The sequence below is a fragment of the Carassius gibelio genome, chromosome A1 (genome assembly GCF_023724105.1).
Source record: "Carassius gibelio isolate Cgi1373 ecotype wild population from Czech Republic chromosome A1, carGib1.2-hapl.c, whole genome shotgun sequence".
NCBI lineage: Eukaryota > Metazoa > Chordata > Actinopteri > Cypriniformes > Cyprinidae > Carassius > Carassius gibelio.
In genome coordinates, this window is record NC_068371.1 from 3,839,780 (window position 1) to 3,860,196 (window position 20,417).

General features: G+C 36.8%; 1 protein-coding gene across 3 annotated transcripts in view; it reads right to left on the reverse strand.

The window, feature by feature from the left end:
- The window catches only part of LOC127958938 (paired box protein Pax-5), a 41,223-nt gene extending 23,709 nt beyond the window's left edge, over nucleotides 1-17,514 (reverse strand). The window contains exons 1-5 of one of the 3 annotated variants that reach the window (XM_052558091.1): nucleotides 17,129-17,514; nucleotides 8,765-8,930; nucleotides 7,039-7,236; nucleotides 5,929-5,993; nucleotides 3,674-3,799 (exon numbers count right to left, since the gene is read on the reverse strand). In XM_052558091.1, the coding sequence (XP_052414051.1) occupies nucleotides 3,674-3,799; nucleotides 5,929-5,993; nucleotides 7,039-7,236; nucleotides 8,765-8,930; nucleotides 17,129-17,174 (601 nt within the window). In that variant the 5' untranslated portion in view covers nucleotides 17,175-17,514. Of the gene's footprint in view, nucleotides 1-3,673; nucleotides 3,800-5,928; nucleotides 5,994-7,038; nucleotides 7,237-8,764; nucleotides 8,931-12,786; nucleotides 13,961-17,128 lie in introns of those variants that run through there. The other 2 variants (XM_052557983.1, XM_052558041.1) reach the window with 2 other exon arrangements.
- Between the last annotated feature and the right edge of the window lie 2,903 nt (nucleotides 17,515-20,417).

Below are 20,417 nucleotides of genomic sequence, written 5' to 3' on the forward strand. Positions count from 1 at the left end.
CCATTTCAGCAGGTTTATTGCTTTCCACTATTCTCAAAGGCTGTCCACTGACAACACACACACACACACACACACACACACACACACACAAAAGATGTCTGAAAGTGTGCATCAGTGCACATACCTTGGTTGTAAAAAAAACTCAGTTTGTAAACTGATGCTCTCTGGAATGTTTATGTGCATGGTTTATTTATGCATCAGGGACCAAAACACCTGAAACCGTGAGTGAAAATACATTAACTTCGTATTTTTCCAATTTAATATGACATTTGTTTTATGACAAATTATCATCTTAAAAATGTAATTTACATGAAATGTAGAAGTTCTTTGTAAGTGGTTGTCCCCCTTTTCTTTCCAAAGAAAAGACAGCACTCAAGTTGGCATGAATTGCACAAGTTTGATCATGTCGATCATATGAATCTGCATATGGGCATCTTTAACCCTCGGCTTAACACAAGTAAATGTGTCTGTACAATGTCACATAATTCCTATTATTTCCACTTAAACTGCTGCTGCTTCAGATGTCTTAAAACATCCATATCCTTGTCGAATCACTTTAACTTGTAAAAACATAGCCATGGAGTCAGAACAATGTTATGGATTGTTATTATTACACAGATACGTGTTTATCTGTGACTGTTGATGTGTGTGTCATGCGTGTAACTCTTTCCTACTGGTAGCCACCGTGTGTGAAATGCAATTTCGGACAGAACTGGAAGCCCACCCAGCCATATCAGAGCAAAAGAGAGACAAAAAGAAGATTTTTTCCCCACCAAATTTAAACAAACATAGCATACCAGCATCAAGTTTACACCCCCCCCCCCCCCCAAAAAAAAAAAAACACATGCGCACAAACAGACTTATTGGACTTATGTATTCAGATGCTGGCCAGTGTTTCTCTGCCCCTTTGTCTTTCAGCCTCTGAACCTGCTTTAGGGAACCACTCTCTGTAACCAGTCACAATACAGTCCAGCTGCATTTAGGGTTAACCCCACTATACACACACACACACACACACACTCACACACACAGAAGAGGCATCTTTCTTGCTTCAAAAGCAGAGACTATTGCAACAATGAGATCACTGTTGTGCCCCTCTGTCTCTTTCCGTCTTCCTCTCTCTTTCTCTCAGGGGTGAGTTTGAAGGTTTTTTGGGAGCACAGAAAACTGCTCAGTGGATTCCTTGTGCACTTGATGCATGTAGTGTGTGTGTGTGTGTGTGTGTGTGTGTGTTTCAACCTTGACAGATCAAAGTATCAGTCTCTGAAATGGGAAACCAACCTTTAACAAATCCCACTGTTATCATCTATCCCCTATCCTCTCTCTCTCTCTCTCTCTCTCCATCTCTTGCTCCACCTCTCTTTCACAATCCCCACCTTATTAAACATTTCCTCTATCTTCCATTCAGAATATTCCACAGAATTAAAGCGATAAAAATGCCTGAAATAAAATTATGAACAAATTAAAAATGGCATCTGTCTTGAAGATGTCCACTTTGGATACAAACATCCAGATCTCGTTTGTTAAATTTAACAGAATAACAACTATCTTTTTTATTTCTTTTTTTTTTTTTTTGTGCCTTTTTACCTTCACGTTTTGAAGCTGTTACCTTTAAGAAAGGTTGCTTTATTGTTTCAGGGGGCAAAGAGAACATTGTTCAACCCATCTGGACTGTACCACAGGCCTCCTGTCTTTCTTTATTCTGTTTCTCCTCTCCTCCACTCCTCCGCTCATCCATTCTTCCTCCATTCAGAGACAATGGGCAGACACAATGCTTCTGTTCTAGAGGCCCCACAAGTCAAGTTCTCTCTTTCAGATCACTTCCCCTGGGTCAAAGGGCATCAGTGGGCTTTCCCAAAACACACACACACACACACACACACACACACACACACACACACACACACTTAGCCATCCAAACCCTCTGGTACATCCTTTCCTGCTTGTGTGCAGCTGGAAATCATAGTGTCTTGCTTCACTAAACATGCATTTTGTCTTCCTTTCTGAAAGCATTACCACTCAGCATAGAAATTCTGTATTATTATGTAATTATTAGCACTGTATGTTTTTGATTCACTAAAAAGAACTGTTTCATAAGACGTCTTCATTGCAGGAATCTGTCTATACTGGTCACGCTGTATGTTTATGGTTCAATATGAAGAAATGGCTCATAAGCGACATTTGTTTCAGGAATCAGTCAACACTGGTTGTGCGTTTCCACTACAAAGAATAAGCATCTTTCATTTCAGGAATCATTTACACTGTATGTTTTTGATTCACTGGTGCACTCATTGCGTTATGTTTCTTTGCATATGCTGTTTGCATGCAAAAACATTTCTTTCCTTTTACGAGGTACTTGTCTTGTTATCGTTTCACATTCAATACAAGTGGAAAACTCACATTGGAATAGGATTTCTTTTGCTGTAAATCTGGTGAAGAGGTCTTTCCCATGCTCACAACATCATACACAGTCTGGACACTTCCCTAATGTGCCTTATCCAAGCAGTGTAGGCTCCTATAGCAGCTAAAACTATCACTAATATTACTTTATGCCTTGTGCAAACCCATGTGATCATCTCTCGCTGCGAGCATGCAGAACATCACATACTGCAAAACATCACAGCACTGACCACCCGCAGTTTCACCATGTCAATTCAACACACAAATTCATTTAGTCACCCCTCCCTCGCTGCTGGATGTGATGTGTTGCATTAATTAAAGTGACAGACGTCGGCCTAATTAGACCTTGGATGAACGTCGATGTGTGTGTGTGTGTGTGTGTGTGTGTTAGAGTTTTGTGTTACATCTTATATTGCATATGTTTATTGCATTATTTTAGTGTCAGTTGTATAGCTGTCAAAACATTTGTTCTTTACATTTACATATAACTACATATATATTATTGCAAAAATTCTGGATGGTTTCAGCGGCAATAACATAAACAAACGTTACTGCGCATGCATGCTTTTGTAGACTTCCAAACAGAATCAATAACAACAGCTAAATAGTCCCTCTAGAGTAGATTATTTTTGATAACAAGCAAAATATGTTTGCTGCATAAACAGCATTACTGAAAATGCAAATTCATTCTCTGCCAGCAGGAGGTGCATTAAAGCGGGAGAAACAGAGGTTTATTTTTTACTGGTGTAATATATATATATATATATGAGAGAGAGAGAGAGAGAGAGAGAGAGAGAGAGAGAGTTTGTGCATGTGTGAGTGACATCTGGAGTCCTCATGCACTACAGGGGTCTGCCAAGCAATGGCTTTTTAATAGACACATGTTCGCAAACACACGCGTGCACACATCCACATGCACACAATGTGCCTCCCCTGGATAGAGATGTTTATCTAAGACGTGCCAGCGGTGTCCGATCCCCCTCCTGCTCTGATGCATCTGTCAATGTTCAGCATCTGTGCTTGTGTGCATGTGTGTGTGCACTGAAATGATTTTGTGCATAGGAATGAAAGAAAGAATGAAGAACAAAGAATATAGGATGTATTTGTTTTTTTTGTTTTGTTCTGTAATTGCTTGTAGAGAGAATGTCTCATTAGTTACTAAATGTCTTGCATGTAATAAACTCGCTCTGTGATGCAACAGCATTAATAATACTTGAGGCTAAGATAAGAGTGAGTTAACGCTCACAAAAACATAGCACACATTTAGACCTACTTTCATCTCTTTTCCGCTTGCTTGCATCGGCAGGTGAGCTGATTCCCAGAATTCCACTGATGGAGTAGGAGGAGCCTGCAGCGTCGCTGGTTACTGCGGATACCTGGGTCACTGCCACTGTAGAGGCTAGAAAGTTACAGAGAGGTAATGAAGACACACATGAACATGGATATCATTATTGCTGCTCATTGCACTGACAGGACATTCACTTTGGACTATATTTATGATGAAAATTTGGAGTCTACATGATGAAGAAAAATCTTTCCAAAAATAAGTTAAAAATGCTTACACCTTGTGTTCGCAATATTTTTCCAAGCTAAATTTCATAAATAAATATTATGATGAATTAACTAATAGCATTCTACAATCTAAACTATATAAATATATATACTAATAAACTTATGGCATAATACTTAAAGGAATAGTTTGGGTTACCATTGACTTTCATTTTGAATAAAGTTAAATTATAAAGAAATAAAATAAAATAAAATAAAATAAAATAAAATAAAATAAAATAAAATAAAATAAAATAAAATAAAATAAAATAAAATAAAATAAAATAAAATAAAATAAAATAAAATGTGAACTTCCTCTTGTAATCATTATATTATTCTCTTGTGTTCCAGAAGAAAAAAAGTCAGATTTGGAACAACATGAGGATAAGTTATAACAGAATTAACATTTTTGCGTTACTATCCCTTTAATAAAGTTTTATTTTCAAGGCTTTACATTTTTCATTTATTTTTCTGTATGTATATATATATATATATATATATATATATATATATATATATATATATATATATATATATATATATATATAATAAAATAATTATTATTATTTTATTTTTTTAGTAGTTATCTTCCACTTTTTATTCCAGTTTAGTCATGCCAAAGAGCTTTCACCAAAAACTGTCTGTCACTCTATTTTGGCAACATGTTGCCGCCTGAGGGATAAGAGGCTAACAAGCTAACAGCTTTTCGACAGATCTGGCTGTCTGTGAGGTCTTGGTGGTAGGGGACAAGGACATAAATTCTTCTCTTCGTCAGCCCTTCATGCTTTCTCTTTCCTCTTTATCTCACTTCCTGTCAGCTGACGTACAGCCTGAGTGACAGTACAGTGGCCCCAACGGGACACTAAGGTGTAGAGATGAGGCTAATCCCACATCCCAACAGACTGTGCTAAAATACAGAGAGTGGGGAAAAAAGAAAACAAATCACTCTGAAAAAAGATAAACGTCTTTGCTCACCCGCTCTCGTTTGCTAACCAGGTGGAAAATGTAATGAATGCATATCGCTCCATTTCTTTACTCTCGATTTATCGTTTCAGTTATCTGATTCTCGTATTCTTCTGCACTTTTTTTCTCCTCACTTCGAGGAATGGAAACCCTAAGCCAATGCTTTATATTCAAAATCCCTAAATTTCAATTTTCCGCCTGAGTATGAGAAGTATTTATCATCATAATCTGAGAGAGATGGAGAACTGGCGAGCGTTGTGCGTGCAAAATTAATTTAGATTAAGCAGAGGTGTGCGATTATGAAGATTACTGACAGTGGGACAAGCGCAGTTCAATACTTTATTAGCTGCCGACATCTCAGATCATTCTTGGAGATTCTCCTTTGGTTTTTTGGGGGCAGCACTGGAGTGTCAGAGGATTCAATTCAAGGATTTAATCAAATGTTCAAGAATGGGGAGATCGAAATCTACGGTAAATGTTTAAAAATCACAGTCCCCCTCAATGTCTATGACAGAGACAGCCCTGCTTACATAAGTGTTACAGGGTAACTGATTTATTGCAACCTTCTGGAAATAATTTTTTTTTTTTTATTTAATTTAAAGTAAATGGAGAGACAATGAGTATTTTTCTTTAGGTCTTCTTATTCTCAGTTTTTTATTAGATCTCATGTGTTTTAGCAATGTAATAAACTCCTGTGATGCACAGCTTCATTTTCAGCATCATTACTCCAGTCTTCAGTGTCACATGATCTTCAGAAATCATTCTAATATGCTGATTTACAGCTCAAGAAACAGTTCAGACTTTTATAAGCTTGATAAAAAGAAATCAATGTTATGCAGTCTTGCTGAATAAAAGTATTTCTAAAAAAAAAAAAAAACTGACCCAAAATCTTTTGACCCGTAGTGTCAACACTTTTTTTTCCAGAAGCTCAGCTTCCATGTTGCATTTTAAGAATTAAGGTTTTGCATTTAGAGTAATTTGAAATATGACAAAAGTTGTTGTGAACTTGACTCTTACCTAAGTTATGGGCAGATACAGCTCCTGATTGGCCGGGCGGTTGCTGGACTTTAGTGCGAATGATCCTGCAGCAAAGTAAGAGCGAACAGTGTGTAAGGATTTATCATGTGTAGAGGTGTGTGGGTATTATATATGCTTTAATATAAATATGCAAGCACGTAAAGTGTGTGTGTGCGTGTTTGTGTGCAACCGTGTGTGTGTGTGTGTCTGTGCATGCATATGTGTGTGTGTGTGTGTGTGTGTGTGTTTGTGTGCATGCTTGCATGTGTGTGTGTGTGTGTGTGTGTGTGTTTGTGTGCATGCTTGCATGTGTGTGCGTGTGTGTGTGTGTGTGTGTGTGTGTGTTTGTGTGCATGCATGCATGTGTGCGTGTGTGTGTCTGTGTGTGTGTGTGTGTGTGTGTGTGTGCGTGCGTGCATGCATGCATGCATGCTGTGTGTGTGTGTGTGTGTGTGTGTGTGTGTGTGTGTGTGTGTGTGTGTGTGTGTGTCCATGCATGTGTGTGTGTGTGAAGTGGCTCATGCAGGCTGACATGGCAGCAGAGTCTCAAACTTCCTGCATGGCTGCTCAAAGCACTTTTCCCCTCTCGTTCCTCTCTCTCTCTCTCTCGTCCCTCTCTCTCTCTCTCTCTCTCTCTCTCTCTCTCTCTCTCTCTCTCTCTCTCTCTCTCTCTCTCTCTCTGTCTTTCTATCTTGCTCTCTCTCTCTGAGAAAGGTTGTCATTGTACACATGCTGTTGAGCCAGTGAGCTGGACACTGCTCATGAATATGTGTCTCTTTTTCCCGTTGTCTACCTTTATCCACGTCTCTCTCCCCATTCTCTCTCTTTCTTCTTCATGCATTGCTCTGTCCCTTTTCTAATCTATTGATCAGCTTGTTCAAAAACGTAATGGTTTGTGCCACTTAAAGGTACAGTAGCATCCAAAAGTCTGGGGTCGACATTTTTGCATGTTTTTTGAAAGTCTCTTATTCTCAGGAAGGATGCATTTATTTTGGGGAAAAATACAGTAAAAACATATCTGTAATATTGTCAAATATTATGAAATGTGTTCAACAGGTGCAAATTGCTGATTTTTCCAGTGCGCGCACACACACACACACACACACACACCTGTTGATTGAGCTGACGCTGGGCACGCTGTCATTGTCACACACTCTCTCTGCCAGCAGTCTGTCTCGGATCTCCCAGGCAAACATGGTGGGGTTTTGGCGTTTGTAATCAGCGATTTTGTCGACGACTTTGGGTGTAGCAACCTTTGGTTTGGAGCCTCCGATCACCCCTGGCCTGATGCTGCCCGTCTCATAATACCTGAGGACAGAGAGATAGAGAGCTGTATATCACCAGGCAAGAAATACAGAGAGTTAGAACATATGCATATCCAGCATCATAGATCTGTAAAACCTTGCAGTCAGAACACAGACCCAATGCATACCTTTCAAGTCTATATATATATTTTTTATCAAGCATATATGATTATGCATTGTATTGATTTTTTTTTTTTTTACCTGGGTCAAGGGAGGTTTTGGTGTTCTGATTCACCTCTTGTGTCTAACTGCTTTAATTTAGTTAAGGTTCAACACACAAACATAAACCAAAAGCAAGCTCATACAGAACAGGCATGAAATGCACACCAAATCAAGGTGCAGAAAATTCCCTGATTAACAAGAGTTAGTCATACGCCTTATTTACTCAAACCTCACTTGCAGCCCACATATTAGTGTGTTTTCTGCCTGAGCAGTAAGTGTGAGGGAAGATATTACCACACACACACACACACACACCGAGCGCCACAGTAACGGTTGAGTGAGTTGGAGGCAAAGGAGAACAATGGGAAACACATTTTTTTGATATAGCTAAAGGCTCTAGCACTAATCCACACCTTTATCCATTCAAATTCTTTCCTCCCCCTTAACCCCTTCCTCCCTCTCCTCCTCTCTCTCCCTCTCTCTGTCCTTCCAGCCATCCCTCCCTCCTCAAGAGATGCATGGTGCCAGTGTCATTTTGATGCAAATGTAAAATGTGATGAATCTTTTCTTTTTTTTCTCCGAGAAAGACAGAAAGGAAAGAAGGTGCTTTGACTCTAGTTTCGGTGCGAGATTCGAGAATATTTTTATTTTAACGTGTCATCTTTGAAGGGAAGCGCTGAGTCAGCCTCGAGTTGAACCGACGGCAGAGGGAATATCAAGCATTCATCAGTGTGTGGATATTTCAGAATTTGATATTTATTATGGATTAAGTTAAAGTTGACTTTATGAAAGAATGAAAGCAGGGTTACAAAGTAAAGGCATGACTCCAAATACATACTGGCCCCACTGTTTGAATGCAATAGAGGACATCAAGCTGGTTTTCCAGGAAAAGACTAAGCCTAGTTGTGGATAAAATAGCACGGGGAATAGAAGTGTGTGGGTTCAATAGCACAGACTACAAACACATTTCCCCAACCCAAATGCTGTTTGCAGCTTGAGAAGTGAAAAATAAATGTGCTACACTATTATTGTACACTATACTGTTTTAAAATATGTCTCTAATATTTTTAAATATTATTATAATTTTATTTTTAAAATGATATATATATAACGTGTCCTTTACATTTTGAATGTTAACATATTAAATAATAGTTTAAATAATATATCAATGTTTTAAATAATATATACAGCACTCGAATATGGAAGTAATACGATCCACACAATTAAGTAATGTGGTACTATTGTGACATGTACCATAGTAATAGTATTTTTATTACATGTTACATGCAAGGTACTTCCCTTGACTTAAAAAAAAAAGCATGTACTTCTTCTGTACTTCTACACTTTTGTTGTGGAGAAGCAGAACTCACCTGCCCAGAATCTTGCTGACGCAGCCGTGGCTGACCCGGAGCTGGCGGGAGATGTCACATGGACGTACGCCCTGATGGGCCAACTCTACTATCCTCTGCCTCACCACGTCAGGCAAGGGCCGGCCGTTCACAAACACCCCACCCAGCTGATTCACCCCTCCATGCCCTGCAGACACAAAAGGAACCTGAGCAAATGATATCTCCCTTAAATACTGAAGCTGACACATAGTGAACAAAAAAGAGATCCTGTCCCATTTTCATATGTGTGTGTGTGTGTGTGTCTTTGACCTGAAGGTTACCATTATGCAGTCTCTTCCTCTCCTCTTATCTTATCATATCTGCCCCTGGTGGTCACCTAGAGAACTGCACATGACCTCTTCACTCAAGTATTTGTATATATGTGTCTGTCTGTAATTCTTGTTGTGTGTTTTTTTTTGCACAGTTGGACCTCCTTGGTCGGCTTAAACTTTTTGGAAACCAATTTTGTTACATTCTTGTATTCTATATATATATTCTATTCATTAGACCTCAGTATCTTATCATCATTTCAGTGCAGAAGTCTATGTGGTAATCCATTCAATCTGTCATATTATCATACTGATTGTTTCAGAAGGGGAACTCACACAAGCACGTTAACACACACACACAAAAGAACTGGGGGGTATCTGTTAATCCAAGCTACAGGGTAATGGATCTTAAATACATCTGAGAAGGCCACATCAAACAGACCTCACTGGCCTTGTATGCCCATCTCTAAATACACAAGTTCAGCTGACAGAAAATGAAAACCCATTTTCATTCTCTCACAGCAGTGGGCTGAAGAGGGAAAAAAGGAAGAAGCTTTTCCTATAAAATAAAAATCATATAGTGAGTGATTTGAGCTTTTAGATTTCTGAGAGGTACAACTGTTGTTACGCATTTCGTTTTCAGTTTCAGATAGCCTCTTTTTCTTTTTCCTTACTATTAATGTTTTAGTTTCCTTTTCTGTTTTCTTTCTTATGTGTTTTTCAGTTACAGTTAATTATTTGAACACAAACAAAGTGATGAATTTAGGTCAACAAGCTAAATTGATTTTTAAAAGATGTGCATTAAAAATCTGCTGTGCAAACATGTTTTTAAGATCACCTCATTTGTAAGTCCTTTAGATGGAAGCTTTTATTAAATTAATAAATTATTTAAAACAACGCTTTTTTGCTTAATCTCCTGTTTAAATGGTGGGAATTTATTTTTATTTATTTTTTTGTATCTACAAAAAAAAAAAGAAAAAAGTGAAATACATCAAACTGAGCTGAAACATGAGTATAAAATGTTTCTTCTCCAGGAAGAGCTTAAAATGCATCACTGAATTTTTAGATAAATTTACTTCAAATGTATTTTATCTATTTCTAAACTTTTTTAAAGTTTTAATTAGCACTGATTTATAGTTACAAAGCATGCATACAATTAAATTATGCATAGAGCAAGTATGTGTGTGCATGAGTAAGTGTGTGTGTGTGTGCATGAGTAAGTGTGTGTGTGTGTGTGTGTGTGTGTGTGTGTGTGTGTGTGTGTGTGTGTGTGTGTGTGTGTTTGTTCGAATATACGTGCGTGTCACAGAGAGAGAAAAGGCTGCATTAAGGATTATCCGAAACAAACTATTCAGCTGTGATCTGACCAAGACTTTCCCCGTTTCTTTTGCAAATACTGCTGGCTTATAAATCGAAGTGTTCCTAGAGCTTTGATTGATTTCGAGGCAGGTTACGTTTAGAAATAGCGAGAGCGGCTGAAAGACATTCATGCTCCCCCATCCAGAAAATAAACCCGATTAGAGACGCTGCTCCATTACGATCCACTCCGATTAAACCGCTCCAAACAGAGCGACGTGACACCAGGCGTGCTCCAACAAACACACTCGTGGGGAGGAAGAAGAAGAAGAAGAAGAAGAAGAAGAAAGAAACGAGGGACTACCTTCTTTTACTGTTTATGGGGACTACCTTCAGTCATGCAGGACACATTCTGTGTCTTCGGAAAAGAGGCAACATTTGAAATTAAAATCACTGATACTCATTTACATTGATGTGATAAAATATAAATATGATCTTGTATAGAAAAACGCGTTGAAGATTAAAAACAAAATAACGTTTTTTATTATTAATAATTTGTTTATAAACTTGCAGACTAGATCATATTATGACAGATTAATTGTTATTTTGTCATATGGCTTGCTCAAGTTAATAACGTTGCTTAATAATTAATGCCCCATTGATAATGCCTATTTATTTTTTAAGACATTAAGTATAATTTACATAAAATGTATCTTATTATTAAATAATAATAATAATAATAATAATAATAAAAAGCAGGGAAACTCAGAGCACAGAAAGAGGACAATATGACACTTTTCTTTAAACACACACACACACACACACACACACACACACACACACACACACACACACACATATATATATATATATATATATATATATATATATATATATATATATATATATATATATATATATATATATATATATATATTAGCGTACTGTTAAACGCTCTACTTCTAAATAGAACTAAAATAGTTTTTTATGCTATTAACAATAAATATGTATTTATTTACATTTAAATAAGAACAGACGACACACTATTAGAAATCTCTCGAAAAATGCATGTTATATAATATATTAATCTGCATTCGTCGTTTATGTCAATTTAGCATAAAACTGTACCAAATTTAGAAAGCCATACTCGTGGGATGATAACAAACGTAACATCTAATTTATTGCAAGGAGAATGAGTGTTAAATATAGGCTCTATAATAACTTAAATTGTACAAGAGCTCACACTTTTTATGATCAGACGTTTTTAAAAACTAATATTCAAAGATGAGTATGAGTTTAAAACACCCTTAAGTCTTCTTGCTCTCTGTTTCTTCTCTAAAAGTCTCCCAGGCTCGTGTCACTGTCCATTCTTAAGGCTTGCACCGTTTGACATTTTCGGTGTAATGGTTTTACCCCGCGGATTGTGTTGAGATATTGTGACGGAGAGGAAACGTGATTCGTTCTAGCTTCTGAAATGTGTATAGGCTACGTCTAATCCACCGTTTCATTCACCGTGCCAATAGATGTCATTTCACAAAGATGTGCGTGTGCGCGTGAGGGTGCGCGCGTATATGAGTTTAGCGGCTTGGCGTGTGAGGGTTTTTATTCATCGATGAGAGAGAAGACTGGAAGAGAAAGAAAGAATGAACGAGAGATGGACTATGTAGAGAGAGAGAGAGAGAGAGAGAGATCACGATTGTATTTTCTGGGTGCATAATGTGATTGGCAGCTCTTGGTTTTGCTAACAAAGACACTGGGATTTTCCATTTTTAAAAAAAATTCTTACAAATTGAGGACTGTATACACATTTTTTCATTAATAATGTATTATATATTTATATGAATTATAAAAATTGTTCTAATGCATGTTTTGCGCACTCAAAATGCCCATTCATTAAGATTTGAAGTGTGTAAGCTTTTGTTGTTTGCGCGCTGGCGGCAAAAAGAACAAGAAATAAAGAAAGTGAAAGAGAAAAGAGGCCCTTAGCTGGTATCTTGAGGGACCACCGGGGTCCGCCATGTCACGAATGAGTGAGCACACATCTCTCCCCCACAGTGAGCAACTTCAGCTTTCGTTTTTAGCCTCACAAGTGTCCTGTTTACAGGGGCCTGTGTGCCATATTCTCATCTGCGGTTCAAGTTCAGCTCGATCTCTTCCCCTCTCTCTTTCCCCAAGGGATTGTCAAACAGAAGGCTTAAGCTCTAAAAAAGCAATCAGGTCTTTAATTAAGAGAAAACTCCCTAAAGCAAAAAAAAAAGCAAAAAAAAAAAAAAAAAAAAAAAAAAAGACACCGTATTTAAAGTTTACCAGGTATTATAGTAGCTAGACAATGCTTTGCTTTCATTAGCTTTAATCCGAGTATATTTTAGATATTATAATTCTGAAAGGAATATTAGAAGAATGTTCTGAGAGCATTGTGAAAGTGTGCCGTGAACTTACGGTGCATCGCTGCGAACGGGTCGTGTTTGCAGTGGATTTCCATCGGTCTGCAGGACAGGCCTTCCCTTGAAAAACCACCAAAAATCCTTTAACGTCCTGCTCTTGTTCTTGTTCTTTTAAAGGTCTGTGCGTATGAACCAGTTTCAGCAGTGTGGAAGTCCACAGAAACTTTGGTTGGAAAATAAACAATCGAACCTGAAGACCTAAGTCCTTAGGTCAAGAGTAAAATTAGATATGTGATTCATAAATTACAGTTTATCTGATCCATTATTAAGTATATGCAAATGGTCGGTCAGGGTACAACCCTACAACCCTCTACAAATCCAGAGTGAAGGAACTCAGACATCAGTGTGCATTCATCAAAACCGGATTACAAGAAAAGTCCTGGCGATATACCAATTGTAATATTAGTCCGAACAGTCATAGATAAAAATGTAGAAGTCTCGTTTCCAAGCTGTATATTGGCACCCTCGCTCCACTGACCGTGACCCGTGAACTGTGACCGAGGTTCACTGACTGTCAGAGCGCGTCCCTACCAGAGATCTGTAAAATCCTGGTGAGGTTTCTGAGAAACCATGTTCACTGTAGCTTATATTCACGTAAAAGCCATCCATTGCATCTTGATTTTCTACTCGCTCAAAGCGCGCGTCTTTATAGGAGGAAAAAGAATCCCAAACAATAGACGTACGCCGTGGACATTTGAAATTAAAAAGTACATGAGATGAACCCCGAATCAAAATGTTTGCCAAAGTTAAACAGAAAATAAAAAATAGCCATTGTGCATTTAAACTTTGGAGGAAAAAAATCCGATAAATGTCCCGAAGAGGACAAGTTTTGAATCACTCGGTACGTGCGTAAAAAATCCACGGAATTTGTCTGTGTTGTCGCAAGGGATGTCCGCCGAAAGGTGGTCTTCCAGAGTGAGCGCTCCGGAGCTGAGAAGCAGCGGTCGAGCCTTCGTCCTTTCCGCGCAAACACTAGAAGAGCGCGCGGCGCGTTTCAGAACCTGCTCCAGTGTGGACAGCGCCAAAGCTACAGCGCTCTGAATCCACTACCGAGCCCGAGCGAGACTGTCAATCAAGATAAACCTACCTATCAAAGCACTGCACCTCTACTGTCACAATCACCCTGAGTCGCGCTCAGATCGAGACGACACCGATTGGCTAACACTGGGCCAATATGAAAATGACGTGCTCTCCCAATTGTGCACTGACAAATAGGGAGTCTTGAATCGAAGCTGGTTCTCTGGCGTCGCTGATCCCAAGTCTAATTTCAATTAAGGAAGGGGATAAAATTGACATTTTAAAATATCCATTTTCACTCTTTTCAGTCAATTCCTATTAATATATAGACAATAATGAGATGTTGCGTCAGCATGTTTTCAATTATATGAATACGCCTCATGCGTTGGTAAACCATTTTTAAAATATTGCTCTTGGCTTTTGACACATTGCAGCATTTTACCGAGCTATAAGCATATAAAACATATTACTCGTATGAAATAAATGAACAGATTTTCTCAAACAGAATTGTATTTGCATATTATTGGAAACTGTATATGGCACTTGCACGTGCAATTATACGACTTCTGTTTGGTATGTAAGTTATTTATATGTTTATGTACATTTTGTTAAATTGTTATTTTAATTAATGTTGAATTAGTATGCATTAATTACATTTGAATAATAATCAATAATCGGTTGTTTTTGATGAGACTTCCAGAGAAGATTCTTCATTGTTTGACGGACACGAGCGCTGTTCCACGCTGATGTTTGTGCCAAATAATTTTTCATGACCTGCCTTCCAACTTATTTTTAAGAACAATGTATTTAGTCATGTTAAGTACAGCTGAGTAAAGGTGATGTGTTTTTTAAATAATGGTAGTTATAATTGTTGAGTTTGATGTAGCAATATGGTGATCAGTATTATATATATAAAAAAACCAAGCATTTAAAAAAACGTTATACTAGGGTTATTGTATTTATAAACATTAATGTTGTCTTTAGTTCATTTACGATATGAAAACAAGAAAAATCATACTTGAAGTAAATTGATTTAAATTACTTAACAAATTATAAATTAACTTAAAGCAGGTCTATTTCATTTTGGAACGCATAGCCTAATTGATTTATTATTATTATTATTATCGGTGTATATGTTTATTAATTTATATATTTTATTTATTTATATACAAAAAACGTAAATTGACAAACACAAACTTTTTTTTTTTTTTTTTTTTTGCGAAACATGGAACGAAATAAAAAAATAATATATAAATGTTTCTCAGTGTGTTACATTCTGCCGAGATGTTTCATTGCCTGGATTCAAATTTAACTCTTCTAAAACTGAACTTTTATCTTTTGTTTAAGAACATTTTCGAGAAGGTTTTGGTGCATCTTCGGTGACTAGTTACACTTAAGACCAAAAACACAACTACCTTACACGCATTTGCCTGTGTGTTCAGAATAACCTAAGTCGCTGGAATCCTGTACTTCATGTTCAAAGTCCAAGTGCTTCACTCATATTCATGTTCTGTGTTAAGTCTCGACTTCTGCGCGGTGTTCCGTAAGTGCCACGAGGGGGCGAACCTTGGGCCTCGTGTGAAGAAGCAGGATCACGTCGGCTAGCCACACACACACACACACACACACACACACTTGTGAAATCAGTAAATAAATGTGTTGCATTGTTAAAATAGCCAACAGCGCAAATTGCCGAATTTGCAGGATTTGTTTTCCATTTTAAATGTAATAATAGGCCTATGTCTACATTAACAATTATGTTCAACCTTTTCATTAATGTTATGAAGCCCTTGTCGGCTTTCATTTGACTCATTTATTTGTTAGCTGTTGTTTCGATTCTTATACTTAGAGACAAACCTGGCCCCCAATATTTCGAGTAAATTATCTGAATTATTTTAGTCTGCCTTATCTATCTATCTATCTATCTATCTATCTATCTATCTATCTATCTATCTATCTATCTATCATCTATCTATCTATCTATCTATCTATCTATCTATCTATCTATCTATCTATCTAATCTATTCTAGCTGGCCCACGTGATTAAACACTCCCATTTTTGGAAATCTCTTGCTTATAACAGTTTCCCCAAAAGCTTTTTTTTTAATGCATTTAGCAAATTAATTATACAAACAAGTCAAACTAAAACAGCTAAAATCATGTACAGTTTGCTTTTGGTTCTGGCTTCGATTTTTTGGATAACAAAAAAAATATATATATATATATATATATATATATATATATATATATATATATATATATATATATATATATATATATATAGCATTCACACCATTTGTTGTCAAATCAAAAACAATCTATTAGTAACGCTTTGAAAATCTTTAAAGCAATCTTTAGCAAACACGCATTATAAATATAGTAACATTTCTAATAGTGTTCATAAGTGGGCGCAAATATTATTATTTATTATTATTTATTATATAAAATATTTCAGAGTATCAGAGTCAAAGCCAAACACCTGTTTTTCCAGTACACTCCAAGTTGGCCGTGAGTGCAATGAATCACATCACTGAAAGAAAAAACTCATATTTTCTATTCGTGAGAAGTAGAGAATGTGTTTCACATCAATCGAAAGTTAAATCAGTTCTATACATTATGTCCCAGGTCAAGGTCAAATTGAAGGTTGTAGGGCAACAATAAAAAAGTTTACCCGTAAAACAAGACAAATAAAAAACACGAGATCCAAAATATAGGATGCCGCATAATTATAAATCTTAAATCTTAACTGCACGCGCCATTTCATTGGGACGTCTAAATGTGACGCGTGAAGGACGAAAACACAGAATTATATGCTACTGAATCATAAACTGACTGAACAGTTAGAATTCATGCTTTTGGATCCTGAATGAAAACATCTGCAGTATAGACACTCAAACTCAGTTCGAGCAAACAGCTTTCAATAACCTCACTGTGTGACAGGAAATGTCATTGGTTTCAAGAGTTCTGTTTTTATAAAAAATTGTATTGTTCCTTTGGACTGTAATAGGCCCAAACCAGCACACTTCAAGCTCAAAATACGATGCTGTCAAAGTAACAGAGTCAATAAAGGTGTGGCCAAAATGCAAGCTCATAGAATTTCTAGGCCAATGTTGTTCGCGCATTTTTGATGTTAAAGGTGTAAAAAGATGAACCACCAGCGTTCATATCAATATAAGGGTCAATCCAAAAACCAAGCAGTTTTATAAAAGACATATAGCCCACGCAACAAGTGCACATATGCTGTATTTATCAGTTTAGTTTTGTAAAAGAGAGACAGTTTTATTAGTAGAAGTGAAATGGAGAAACAGACAAGGCCCTACCCGACCGTCCGATGCGCAGAGATGGACCCTTTTGGTCCAAGTCCATCCCAGAGGCTGGACAGAGGGACGAGAGGGTGGAGGGGTGAACACAAAAAAAGTTCCCGCTCCTAAGTCCACTGTTGCTGTTCTCTCTGCTCTTTTGTGTACCAGTGGTTCTGACGAACAGTAGTTTGAAATAACGTGACTCTTCCGCTCCCTGTTGCGCCGCTGCAGGTGTTCACTGGAGTGAGACTAAACGTTTTAGGAGGAAAAGAGACTCCGAAGGAAGCGTGAAACGATTATGGGGCAAAGTCAAGAAAGAGCCGCGCGCTCATGCCCTCTTTCTTCCTCTTTCTCTCTCTGCCTCTCTCTTTCTTTCTCTCTCTCTCTCTCTCTCACTCACACACACACACACACACACACACGTCCGCTCTCCTCTTCAGATATGGGCAGTGGGTGTATGCGTGTATCTGGTAATTTGTTAGCATAACTTTCGCTCTCTCTATCTCTCATGCTGACAAGGGATTTTGGGTTCAGTAGGCCTAAGTGAAATGCAGAACATGATCTTTATTTAAATAAATGAATAGCATAAAAACAAAACATCTGCATGAAGAGTAACCGAGCTAATTTTAGGTTTAAGAAAGTCAAAGAAAACGTTACAATAGCTTTCAATATTAAGTTTTTAAACACTTATTATAAAATAAAAATAGTAGCCTATACATTTTGTTTATATAAATTATGCATTAATGTTTTAGATGTTTCAAACTATTCACAAATGGGATGTAAAGCAATATTGCATGTCTAATAAGGTTTATAGCAGCATAAGCGTTATAAATAAATGTGCCAAAATAATAATAATAAGTTTAAAATGGTGGAGCTTTTTTGGTTGTGTATATTGCATTTTTTATTGCATTTTTTAAAGCATCATTTGATGAACCTAGCAAGACTTTTGCTGACAGTTTTTGATTTTTCCTAACAATGCACGTGAATGCACGCGCAGGGTGATGACAGGCGATGATCTGAGGTCTCGAGGTTCATGGGCGACACAGACACAATTGAGCTTTGAACAATGCGATAGACGCGCAGTTCAGCACTCTCTGACCTCTACTCAGAAAACAACAAATGTAGCTCATTTAATCGCGCCTCATAAAGCCATGTTCCATTGATAGAGGGCTACAGGCAGAATAACGAATGAGGCTTCAGACCCTATTAATTTGATACGGAGTGGCTTGTTTCAGATAATTTTTGCCCAGAGGTCAGTTATTTAATTACAATATTTTTCGCGCGTGACGGGACGCCTGTATGCATTTGCAATAAATAAATAAAATAATTCTAAAGTGGGGCTGAATTTTAAGGTTGAGCCCCATGCAGTGTGAGTTTGTGCTTGTGATGCTCCGACGAGAGATTACTGTGCAGGTGTCTGTTGTCACGGAGACCCGAGGCGAGGGAAGCGCGTCACTACACACAACTCCGCTCCAAGATCAAAGGCCAAACTTGTTCTACATAAACTTGCATCAGCGTCCACTCTTTCTTCTTCTTTCTCCCTTCTTGTCACCTCTTTTCACACTTGGGACCACAGGGCTTCTTTTTTTAAGCCACCCATGGAATTAATAAACAACAACAATAACAAAAATATTACACCAGTTGTTATCCACGATGGTCAAAAAACTTGAAGAATTTTTAGGACATCGAGTTAAAAAAAAAAAAAACAGTTCTGTGAATTTTATTCTAATTCATCAGTTCAATGAAAATGAGCCGTTTCCCGCTGACTCTTTTTTTTTTTTTTTTTTTTTTTACAATAAAAACAAACACATATATTTTTATATGTAAGATGTAAAATTAAAACATTATTATTTTTATATTTTTATTTATTTTTATTTATATCATCATAATAATAGGGCTAATAATAATGCTCCTTCTATTGATATTTTTATCACCTGGTAAAGCTATTACTAGTATATTAAAAGAAAAAAGGCAAGAAACGTTGTCGGATCTTATGTTTTTTGGCAGTAAGGATACCCGTATGGTTTGAGTTACTGTAGTGCAATAGTTGGTTTAACAAAAATGCTTATTTTTGCAGAAACTATGATTACAATGGTAAACTTGTAAGACATAATTTATTTAGAATTAAATTGCTCTCTAACCACTTAAATATGCTTGGAAATATAATTGTGCACATTCAAATATTTAAATTATTTAATATAACATATAATTTATTTAAAATGATTAAGATAATTTAAGTAATGCATGCATTTATAGAAGACAGAATAATAATTTTCTAAAGAGTTTTGTTGTGTGAAGTTGCAGTTCTTTTATTCCGTTTGGGAACATTGCTCCACCCATGCAATCTTAACGTGACAGGATTACAAAACGTGGTGTTTCAGTCTCCTTCTTAATGTAATTAATAAAGTAATTAAAGTTCGGAGAGTTTTTAATAAGAGGGAATTTGGGCTGTTTCTTTGCTGGAAGCGGAAATAATTGCTTTTGACCGAGACGCGACAGTAAAGCGGACAAAACAAAAAGTAAACAAAGAAAATCAACAACATTATCGACGCTTCCATTTTTGATTTAACTCATTTGGTGTGTGGATGCATTATGAATAGATGTCTATAAAAGGAATGTTGTGTTTCCACGATATTAACACACTCAAACTCACATCTGCATGATCCAAAATTGTCTTTTCAACTTTAATAAAAACAACAACAAAGCAACTGAAGAAACTCGGAATGCATCATCTGGCCCTCAGTGTTTATGACAGAAGCACACTTTTTGCGTTTCTTATTTCCCTTAGTATCCCTTTCAAAAATATACGAACTGTTTCCACAAAATACCTAGGATACATAGGACTACATAGTGTCTACTGTGGAAACAAAATGCAACACTGTCATCAAATAACAAACAAATGAATACAGGAATATTTTGAAATCTCTTGAAGGAGATCTAGTTTTATGGTTCTGCATATTCAGCAAAATATGGTAATTTTAGTATAGAATTTGTTTGGTAATGATAACTATCTCATAAACATGTATAATTTCCCTTGCTTAAAGAGAGACATTTCAGCCAATGCTGTTTTATTATTAGTTTTACATGCAAAGGACATTATTGATGGTGTATCCTTTCCTTTTTTAAATTAAAATGTGTGGTAATACTTTAGAATAGGTAAAAGTTGTTAACTATTAACTACGACATTTCTCTCAATAAATTCTTAATTTGCTGCTTATTAATAGTTAGTAAGGTAGTTGTTAGGTTTAGGTATTTATGTAGAATAAGTAATAGTAGAATAATGCATTATTATAATCTTAAATAGCAC